Source organism: Periplaneta americana, chromosome 10, assembly GCF_040183065.1.
Source record: "Periplaneta americana isolate PAMFEO1 chromosome 10, P.americana_PAMFEO1_priV1, whole genome shotgun sequence".
Taxonomy (NCBI): domain Eukaryota; kingdom Metazoa; phylum Arthropoda; class Insecta; order Blattodea; family Blattidae; genus Periplaneta; species Periplaneta americana.
The window spans coordinates 35269230-35281401 of NC_091126.1; the positions used below are offsets into that span (position 1 = coordinate 35269230).

General features: G+C 32.3%; 1 protein-coding gene across 6 annotated transcripts in view; it reads left to right on the forward strand.

Moving 5' to 3' along the window:
* Positions 1-3581: 3581 nt before the first annotated feature.
* The window catches only part of LOC138707595 (KICSTOR complex protein SZT2-like), a 216067-nt gene continuing 207476 nt past the window's right edge, over positions 3582-12172 (forward strand). For all 6 annotated transcript variants that reach the window (XM_069837210.1, XM_069837216.1, XM_069837211.1 and 3 more), the window contains exons 1-2: positions 3582-3790; positions 12020-12154. In XM_069837210.1, coding sequence (XP_069693311.1) covers positions 3758-3790; positions 12020-12154 — 168 coding nt within the window. In that variant the 5' untranslated portion in view covers positions 3582-3757. The remainder of the gene's footprint in view (positions 3791-12019; positions 12155-12172) is intronic.

Genomic DNA, 12172 nt, shown 5'->3' on the forward strand with positions numbered 1-12172 from the left:
GACCGTATGTTCTACCACCGCGCCTGTGTGTCGTCGAGTGCATCGATAGTTTCTGGAACATGAGTTGGGTGGCCTGCTTCATGAAGATGTCACACTCGCTACACGAACCACCTTATGGTTTATGCACGTTTCAGTCGCGAGACAAGGGCGTATTGTGCAGTGTTGCATATCCCAATAAGTGGAGAGGTCGTGCAGGGCTAGTTGCTTGGCCAACCAGATCACCGTTCTTTAACCCCCTGGACTTCTATCTTTGGGGCCGTTTCAAGGCGCTCGCTCGTTTATGGTCTGAAATTCCAAACGTAGCAGAACTACAGCAGCGAATTAAAAATGGTTGTGAAACTGTGCGGAATGAATTGAACGGGATCTGCAACATTCCAAGAGGGGTACGACGAGCACGTCACTGTCTTCTCCTTCATGGACGACACTTTGAACATGATTTGGGCTAAATGTTCTGTACGTTGTTTGTGTTGAATTTGTGATCCCTTTGTTTAGTTGAACTCTGGGCCCTATTTCATAAAAGTAATAATTTAATACCATTACTAAAAAGGTAATAGCATTAGGTAATATTATTACTGTTCTGTGTCATAAAAGTAATAGTTAATAATATTATTTATTACTGTAAATGCTCATAATATTACTAAAATAAATAATAAAATTACTAAACTGTTTCATAAAGCAGCAAAGATAATTAAATTTATTAATAATATGAACCTTAGTTCCATGACTGTATTTTAAGTAATAGTTTAATAATTTGTCAAAGTAAATGCCAATGTAGGGTTAGATTTTGAAGATAAAACTGTGAAAACATTTGAAATGGATAATTCTGACTCAAATAGTGACGAAGAGGGAGTAGGCCTATTTGTCAGACGTCCAAGAAATTTTTGACAACGAATATCCTACAACCGTGCAAGAAAGTTACGAATATAATGAAATGTTTCACTTAAATTTTGAAACATTTGGATATGTCCGTCAAAGAATTGATAACTTGTTAGAACATCCCACAGAAAGGAATAAAGCATTAACTTCTCAGCAACAGCTACAAATTGCTCTGCATTGGTTGGGTAGTGGTGGACAATATCATTGTGTATCAGACATGCATGGAATTAAATTAAAACAGACTAAAATACAATTGTAGACAAAGAAAAATATTACGTACTTAACACAGTTCTGGTTCTCATGTTTGGCCATGTTGCGTTACATACATAATCTTTATCACTCGTTACCAAGCCACAGCAAAATCCCACAATTCCATCCAAGCTTCTTTCTTAGAGTTTTTTTGTTACTGTTGGTGAAAACCTTCAAATAGTTGACCTTTCAATCCGTAGGGGAGGGGGGGGGAAACTCTGTTTCTTCAAGTTATTTTCACGTCTTTTCCCCATTTTAAAAAGCATCTGAGACAATATGAATGACTAACCAAGTCCCTCTCCATACTTACAAATTGTCATAGACGCCAATGTAGATGGACCATGCTGAAATTGAAAGCTATCTTATCTAATTGTAAAAGAGGAACAATTGGAAAGGGTCAAACCTAAATTAAATTAAATTACAGTATAGGACTGTTAGAAAGTAATTACTGTATAATTTACATTATTTTATGTTATTTGAATGACTGAACTTAACGTTTTTCCCCTCCTTTCTCGTCATTTTTTTTTAATTATAATAATTGTTCAGAAATATATGCCTATGGGACATTTACATCACAAAATACAGTAATATTAACATTTTCTGTACCTATTGAAATGTTTTTTCAATGTATACTTGTGACAACCTGGATCTATATAGGTACTCTTGACTAATTAACATTGTGAAGATCTTGATGAGCCAAGATCTTGTGCAGATATATATCAACAAGTGGATCTATTACAAAATACATGAACTACTTTAAACCACCCCTATTGATAAACCAAAATTAACTTACGAGATTTATAGGTACCGTATCTACAATTCCACATCACAATCTCTAATTAGAACATATTTGAATTTTGTATAGTCAGGTAACTTCTTGAAAATACTACTTACAACATAATCAGCAATAAAAACCCATTAAGACAATTTCAGTATTTTTATTAATTTCGTCATAACATTAATCTTCTACAACATCCACACATTCAAACTCAAATACGATATTTTCTAGGAACTTCATCGCGTAAGTACGTATGTCGTTATTGCATTTGTATTTATTTACTCTTCCACGAATAATTTTTTAAGCTTTTTTTTTATGTAAGTACTTGCGCAGTATTCCGAAGTATAACGGAACTTGAAATATCTTGCATAAGACGCTTTATATGGTCCACTAACCCTGTTGTTAACACTGTCCGTAAGGCTGCTACAATATTATCATCAAAAGTTTTCACTGCTTAACATTTTCATACGGTACTTCTTTAGATAACGAGCGTGCAAGTTTTAGACACACACGCTTCTATCACTGTACACTGATACACTGTTTTTGGAGTTGCAAACTTTACAACAACAGAGACGTGAACAATTAGGAATGATAAATATATATTCACAATATTTTAGATTTATCAAATTGTTTCTTTTACTCGTAAATCAACTGAATCAAATAACAGAAACAATAACTTCGAGTTGCAATGATTTACAATCTTATCTGAAATAAATTGTCTCCCAAACCTTTACACATATTACGATTTACTCTGTTGTTGCTATTAAACATAGTACTTCAAAACTTATTTCATTCAACAACTGTTAACAGAGAGGATAATATAAATAGCTGTAGAGTGCAGACCAACTAGGTTATGTTTGTCAGCCTTAACCTCAAATCATCTGGCTGCAAACAATACAAACACACTATAACCACTGTTTACCATGCATAACCATTCGCAACCGAAGTGTAATAGAATGCGCTCATTAAGAAATTAATAATATTACTGTACGTATTTTATGACTCGTGCAAAACGTTTATGAAACAGAATTTAGTCGGTTAATAAAATTATTTTCATGACTGTAATGCTATTACTTAATATTATTACTGTGTTTATGAAACAGGCCCCTGGGAGGAATTAATTTTGTTTTGTTTGTGTTACATAACTCTGAAATAAAGCAATTTCAGAAAAAAGTGCTATATAACATTTTACTCTTATTTTTATCCCTAGATTACATTCCAGTTCACATATAGATTGCTCGTTCCTTTGTTAAAATCGTTTGCACTTTGAAGAGAACCGCCGTAAACGAACACGAGATGGCAGTACAGTCGCTAATGCAATTCAAATGGAAGTTATGACGTGACTCCTTATGTAACAACTAGATGGCAGCATAGTAAACCTGACAAAAGTTGTTAACTTCAAAACCTATCACGCGGAGCTATCTGGGATTACACCCACGAAGTTTGTACAGTGACTTATGAATCATCCTGTAGAGCAGATAATTACTCCGGGCAAGGAGAAAGTAGCATTTACAAAATTTTTGTATTGTAATTATATTGTATCTACCACAAAGGCGATGGTGTGAAATGTGAAATTAAAATATTGGGCGATTTTTCCTTTTTTTTGCAAATAAATTATTCCAAAGGTTCGATAAAACAATCTGGCAACCTTGTTCTCATATGATCGTCCGTGTTGTTTGTAATGCAATATGGTCGTTTACTGTCGTAAGTTTGGGTGATGATAACCAGCTAGCGATGGTTCGGTGGACCAAGTTTTCGTTTACTGCTTGTTACGAGACTGCTGAAAAATGATGGCAAGATTATGTAAATGTATTTAGATCAAAAGTTGTGAAGTGTCATAAATTAGAAAGCAGCATGGCGGGAAACGAAATTGAAGCTGTTGAGAAGGTGTGTTTTAGTGAATTGCATGCGAGGGATCACGTGAATTATTATTTACATCTGGTACTTAAAGTTGAATGACACATCTGTGTATTGTGTCGGACTGTATCATGAGAAAATAAAACAGCACATAATATACGTAACTTAATAAATAATTGGACCTAATTATCCTTCAGTTCTCCCCAAAACTAACTGTAACTTATGTCATTACTATGAGCTACAACAGTTATTGCGATGACAGTTCATACGTGTTGATGGAACCTATATAACTCTTTAATAGTGTAATTTTACTTAAAACTCTTTTGATTGAAGAAGAATTTGCGTTTGCAGTGTTCGTGTTCAGGAAAATTTGGTAATTTTAAGGGCTCTTGGTAGTGAGAGTAGTGTGGATAATTTGATACTTTTAGTTTCTTTTTATATTAAGGTCACTTCGATTTTCTAAGACAAAGGTCAGGAATTTATGAAGACCTCTATATTTCCTTATTTTTTCACTATACAATAACGAAGCCTTAGGAACTTTTATGTACACTGATACTTTCACTTACGTATGGGCTCCCATAAATCTCATATTTTATGGAGCATTCACAAAAAAATATAGAACTCATGTTTTTTATGTGTGCGTTAAACATTTTCTTAAACTCCAAATTCAACGGTGCACTAAATTTTCAGTTATCCATCTCACTTTTGTTAGCTATACATACTTTAAGTACAGTATTGTGTTTTAAAGTCCACTTTATTTACAATGACTTAATTACGTTACATTCATTATATACTTCTAGTATTATGTTCTTTTTCACATTCCAAACTGCTTTCCCTCTGAGAATTAGACCGTTTTCCCACCTTGTGTTTCGTGAAAAAACAGTTAGGGGTGCGTGCTATAGAAAACCTCTGTTCTACTGTAACAACATTCATTCATTCATTCATTTATTTTATTCCATAGATCTTACATGAGCAATGAAGCTTTAAGATGTGGAACATGTCAACATTTTACAATATTACAATTACAATTTTTACAAATTTTTATAGTTTTACAATTTAGTAATTTTCTACAATTTTTACAATTTTGTACAATTTTTTTACATTTTGGCGAGATGTAGTGAGATGAGATGAGGTCCGAGGATTCGCCAAAATATTACCCGGCATTTGCCTTTTCGGTGGGGGAAACCTCGGAAAAACCCAACCAGGTAATGAAATCAAAGGGGGTAATCAAATCAAAGGGGTTGATGCCAAGGACTCGCCATAGACCATCCGGCTTCAGTCCCACGGCTGGGGAAAACCTCGGAAGAAACCAAAGACCAAAGGGGGATCCAACCCAAGCCCGAACGCAGCTCCGGATCAGCAGCCCAGCGAGTCTGCCGACTGAGCTACATCGATGGCTCTACTAAAAGTATACAATACACAGCCAATCAGATTATTAAATTTACAAACCCAAACTATCATTCATAAGTTGAGCTATATTATAATACAAAACAATTTAATTAAATTTAAGGCATAAACAATTCAACCAGTTGTGATATACAGAAATTGATAATACATATCATGCAAACTACTTCAAATTATAAACACAAACAATTTATCAGTAGAGCTATATAGATTACTATTCAATTTAAAGCATATACAATTCATCGGCCAAAACTATACAAATATATACAATAAAAAGTAGCATACTTTCATTAAGCTATACAAATTTGTGCAATTAATATCAAGTAGATTAATTCAATTTATAATCATAAACAATTCATCAGTTGAGCTATACATATTACCATTCAATTTACAGTAGGTCTATATACAATTCATCAGTAGAGCTACACAGACTAGTAATCATTTTAAGAACATATACAATTCATCAGCCAAACTGTACAAACATATACAATCAAATTAGTTAAATTTACAAACTTATTTTCGTTAAGCTATACAATTCATATGAATTAGATTAATTCAATTTATAAGCTTAAACAATTCATCAGTTGACCTATACAGTATACTATTCAATTTACAGTACATACAATTCATCAGTTATGCTAAACAAAAAATACAATACATAGTAAACAGATTAAGTCAATATAAAAACATATTTTAGTTGAGCTATATAAAATTGTACATGTCATTTAAGTAGAATAATTCAATTCACAAGCATAAACAATTCATCAATTGTGTAGAAGGTATGAGTATGTAGAAATTTGGTTAATTCTTTTCTGAACCTTTTCTCGTTGTTCTTCAAATCTTTAAGATAATTAGGCAGTGCATTGAAGACTGTTATACATGAATAGCGAACTCCTTTTTTAAAACAGCTTAGACTAACAGAGGGTAGATGAAGATCTGATTTATGTCTTGTATTAAAATGATGAATGTCTTGATTAGTACTGAATTTATCTTGGTTCTTAATATACAGCATCATTAGGGAAAGAATGTATTCACAAGGTAAAGTCAAGATTTCTAAGTTTCGGAAAATATTTTTACATGAGGTCCTTTTATGCACACCAGCCATTATTCTTATAGCTTTCTTTTGTAAAACAAAAACGTGTTTAGCTTCAGACGAGTTACCCCAGAATATTAATCCATATTTCATTACAGAGTGAAAATATGCAAAGTATGACATTTTATGTAAGTTTATATCACCAATAGTAGATAAGGATCTTAATGCATAACAGGCAGAGCTCAGTTTACGAGTAATACATTCTATATGCGTTTTCCAGTTCAAGTGATTATCCAATTCTAAACCAAGAAACTTTGTGCTTATAGATTCTTTGAGATGAGTTCCATTTAATCGAATACTGTAGGAAACCTGAGCACTATTGTGTGTACTAAATTTGACTGCACTGGTTTTATCAACATTAAGTGCTAGTTTATTTGCATGGAACCATTCATTCATTAGATTCAGCACTGTATTAGAAGTGTTTATAAAATGATCGTATTGTTTGCTTGAAATAATTACACTTGTATCATCTGCAAATAAAATTACATGGGATGAATTGTTTATGGTCAAGGCTAAATCATTAATATAAACTAGAAACAACAATGGACCTAAAATTGACCCCTGCGGAACACCATGTTTAATATTTCAAAATTCTGAATAAGTAACTTTATGACTATTTGGTACATTTATTTCTACTTTTTGTTTTCTATTTGATAAGTACGATGTAAACCAACCCAACATCTCATCTTTAATACCATAAAACTTCAATTTTTTTACTAATATACTATGGTCTACACAATCAAATGCTTTAGCCAAATCACAAAAAATCCCACCTACATGTAGTTTCGAATTTAATGAATTTAGTATTTCATCCACCAAACTAAAAGCAGCATTCTCTGTCGATTTTTGTTTTCTAAATCCAAACTGTTCTAAAACTAATATATTGTTGGACTCCAGGTAATGATATAATCTATTATACATAACTTTCTCAAATACTTTTGAAAATGTTGTTAATAATGATATGGGTCTGTAATTAGCAATAGTACATTTATCTCCCTTTTTGTATATTGGTTTTACTATTGAATATTTGAGTCTTTCTGATAATATTAGATTTCTCAGGCGTAATATATTTTTCTTTCAATTGAAATTTAATCTGTCGTCTGAATTTAGACTCATTTGTGAAACAGGTGAAGAGATAATTGGGCCGTCCAAAAAAAAAGGGGGGAGGAGGGGAGACCGTCCGTAACAGGCCTTGGGTCTTATACTTGTTTGGATGATGATGATGATGATGATGATGATGATGATGATGTGAAACAGTGTACTCCGGAAGTAGGTTATGTAACTAAATAATAGTGTTCATTTAAAACGTTTAGTTATTGAAATAAATGTTTTACTGCATTATTACTCTCAAACTAAAAATGATTAATATTAAAATAATGGGGAGTTTATTTAGCTTCCTATTTTCATAAATTTGCCAAAATTTAATTCACATTTCTGAGCAATTTATGTCGTTTGTTTGTATTTATATAAATTGTAGTATTATAAATCATAATGTAGGCCTACAAACCTGTTGAGGGAAAGTAGAATAGATGGGTACATTTTTAATTTTTCTTATTTCTGGGTTTCTTGTAGCACTTGAATTGTAACACATTTCAATAATACATCATAACATCATTTAACATTTTGGCATGTGAGATATTACATACCAGCAAACAAGGGGATTACTGAAGAATACGATTACAGCCCCATTACACCAGACTGACGAAGCAAGAATGACGACGATGGCGTAATATAATATTATATTCACGGCATACCAAATGCCTCAACAAACCAGATCTAATCTGTCATTGATTCTTGGCCTTACGAAAACTAGCTATCTACCAACAAACATACAGTTTCATATTGTATTTTGCAGTAGATCCCATGCAACTTCGTGTTGGTGAATAGGCTTCTTGCCATTACCTGTAGTTTGCTGAATTGATGTGGATGATTTGTTGCAAGGGGTCTTTCAGTTTTAGCTTGGGTGTTGTAGCAAGATTTTTTGGGAAGATCTTATGGGTTATATCGCGTGACGTATGACCTATTTCCTTTGAAATGAACTATTTTCCATACCGTGAATTGTGGTAAAATTGACCATAAAAAAGAAAGAATTTAAACCATGATCTCTGATGTAACGAACATATTTTTACAGTACATTATTTTTTCACTTTTTAAATATCTTTTATTAAGTTGAAAATAGAGCTGATATGATTTATTTATTTTATTTATTTATTTATTTTAATTTAATTTTAATTTTTAATTTAATTAAATTTATTTATTTATTTATTTATTTATTTTTCGTTTTTGGCTAACTTTATTCTGAGTTATAGTACATTTCCAGTTTTTACACACAGGCCAATTTTTAACCCCCCATCCTACATACATGATACGCAAATTACACTGTATACATTTGGTGTTAATGTGACGTAGGTGTGAACAAATGAACACACAATTTTATCGATAAAGAAATTTTGATGTTAATTAAAAAAGGTACTTTTATTTACACCTATTAGGTAATAACCACCAATGCAGCAAAGAGCTACCTTTTGGTTTTATTTGAGCAAAGTCAGAAACTAGCTCGTCTTATTTCTCAAGCATTTATAAAAGTGGAATATTTTAATACTAAAAGTAGCCTACACTTGTCACATTTTTCTTTAGTATTACTACTCAATTATTACAATTCTTTTTCAGTATTAAACTCGGTAGGGGATTGTCCCTCTAAATAATATTTTTGGCTTGTTGTAACTGTCCAATATGCATAGATGTAGAGATTATAATGTTGAAATAGAATGTCAAATAATACAGGTAGGTAACTGTAACAAATAAAGGAGTAAAAATTCGGAAAGATGGACATGTTCCAAAATTTTCGAAAATAATATTTCTTTTGGCGTTTTTTTTTCCTGAACCTGATGAAAAGTTTACATTTTGTTGAAAATTATCGGCTACACAGTTACGATATGAGTTATGTTATGCTTGCTCTCAACAAAGCATTTCACGTAAAAAGCTTAGGGCTTTATATAATATGTATATAATATTTCCATTTTTGTTAAAAAAATACTACACACAAATCTAGTCCCCTGCTGTGGAATAATGGTTAGTGCATCTGACCATGAAATGAGCGAGTCCAGGTTCAAATGCTGATTGGAATTTTTTTCCAGGGTTTTCCCTCAGTCAAAGCAGAATTGCTGGGTAACTTTCGGCATATAAAAAATAAATTAATTGAGGAATCTCCTGCTTTATCTTTAAAGACATTTCTGAGTATAAATAGTACTATTTGTCACATTTGGAGCTTACAGTTACTGTTGAAAACTTGAAAAATGAAGATTCTATCAGAACTTTTTAAAAGCTAGCTTTTGCAGTAGTAATGCTGCACTACCATTGATTTTTTTTCTTGTTATTGCTCAGTATATGAGAGATTTATTTCAGTATTGTCTGGTGAAAGTTTTTGTCAATGAACTCACCTGCTGAGACATCCATAGTGGTTTTCTGGTTACCATGCTGACTGTTGAATCTGTGGTTTATAGGTTCAAAGCAGCCGAATTTCGAAAATTATTAAAATCCTTTATGTGACTTCTTCCTGGAAGGATTTAAAGCTGTATGCCCCATTTCTTAAATTTACGATACATAAAAGAATAGACTATAGAGAACTCCAGGCAACTTTTTTTTCCTGACTATTTTTTGCCTAAAATTGAATTTTGTTACTAAATAACCCCTGCAGATGAAAACATTAAACAAATTACTACTACTACTACTACTACTACTACTACTACTACTACTACTACTACTACTACTGCTACTGCTACTGCTACTCTCAGTTGTTTATGTTTGTTGACTATATTTTTTCTTTCTTGGAGTAGCTATTTTTTTTTGCAATTGTCACAGATGTATACGCGAGGTTTAACACAAGAATTTAATCCAGATTTTGACTTGCCTTGAATCTTCAACAATTTTTTGGCTGTATTTTGAAAAGGATTAAAAGTATATTAATAAAATCATATTTTTAATTTTTATTTAAATACCGCACAAAATAAACAAACAACTATTTCAATTTTGCATGCTTCTTAGTTTAGATTAGTAGTAATAAGAATGACAGTTAAGTCTACTGCCTCTCATAAGAAAAAAAATTAAAACTTAGGTAATTTTGGACAGTAAATTAATGTTACTAACATTGAGTACTGTAAGTTTCAGACTAAGTGGATGTTGAATAAAAAATAAACGAGTAACACATGTTGGGCCACATTTCACAATTTTATATTTACGTAGCTGAAAAATTCTCTGCCTTGGTAGTATAAAGTATTCACAGTGAGCACTTGACACCAAATGCTGATTTTCCGCCTATTAAAACAGAGAAGTTTTAATTTATTTTCGTTAGGAATAAAGGAAAATTGACTTACCTTATGTCTGGCAGTGGTGGTACTAGCTTTTAATTTTGGAGGGAGAAGCATTTGGATAGAACTTATTTCTAGAAATTGTTATAGGATTTGATTCCTAAGCAAGTCAAGTATTTCCAGTATTAGAAGTACAGTAGAACCTCTATTATCCATGGTAATAATCGGGGTGGAATGAACGATTATTCGAAAAAATCGGGTAATCCGTACCATAAAAATGTTTATAATTAAAGTGCATAAAATACAATTTCGTAATTTCCTTTGTGGTCTTGTGTTAACGTGCTCGGTTGTCAACGACGGGTGCTTAAGGGCCATGGATTGATGTTTGATGATTGTCTGCGGTAAGATAGGAATACTTGAAGTCTCGTGTTGTAGATTTACGTATTTTATATTTTTTATCCGTTTTTTTTTTTTTTTTTTTTTTTTCAAATTCGCTTACAGTTGTAACATCAATTTTCTACTCTGAAGCAGCATTAACCACAATTTCTTCTTTCCCAAACTTCTCAATTATTTGTATTTTTTTTTATAATTAACACAATACGTTTTCTTTGACAACTGTGGAAGACATTTGCATAGAAGTTATACAGTACGTCCACTCGAATAGTAGGAATAAGGACTGAATAAGTTGTACACGAGTTTGTGGAAATTCTTGGGGTAATGTCTTTGGAAGCAAGTAGTGATTATTTTACAAGTAATTATGTTTGTTGCCGACAGCAAAGGATTTCTACTACATACTTTGTAGTTAGAGTAAAGGCTTGTAATAATCTTCTGTAGAAACATAACTTACAGTACTTCATATTTTTTCTGCAGAGAAAAGAAAATAGGAGCTAGAAAAAAATGTCGGATAATCCGGCAATCGGTTAATAGGATGACGGATAATTGGGGTTCTACTGTAGTATCAATTAGCACACAGTTCTTTGTGTATTTGGACACCACTATACATGAAACAAAATTATATACTTGAAATTAAACTTTAGAAAACGTATAAAAATGTTATAAATATTCGTGTCTGCAAAGTGTTGAGGGAGGCTGTGATGTAATTTCTAAAAAAAAGTTATAAGTATAACAGAGGAATAAGTAAATTATATTGAAAGATTTCTGAAAGAAGTTTTAACTACATTTGCAGTAATGGTGTGGAGTGTTGGGTCAGAGGGGAGACAAAGCTGAACTGCGGTTGGGCACTAGCTAACTGAAGTTCTCACATGACAGTGATAAATCCTGACATTTTATGGCAACGCTTTGTAGAACTGTAGCATTCTGACATGTTGTTGCAAGGAACCTTCTCGAGGCCAGATTGCTTTAGCTTTGGGGCAGGTATTAGGCTACTGACCTGGATAATATTCTGTCATATTTGAGAGCATGATGGTTTAACAATGTTTGATTTATTTTCTTTAGGAAATGGACATTCTAGAAGCAAGATTCATATATTTACTTATGAAGAAAGAATATCGAATCTCCCGCAGCATCCGCATGCAGTGGTTTTTAGAGCATCTAAATAAAACTATTACTGTATTGCATTCAAAACATTTGGTAAGATTAACAAATATA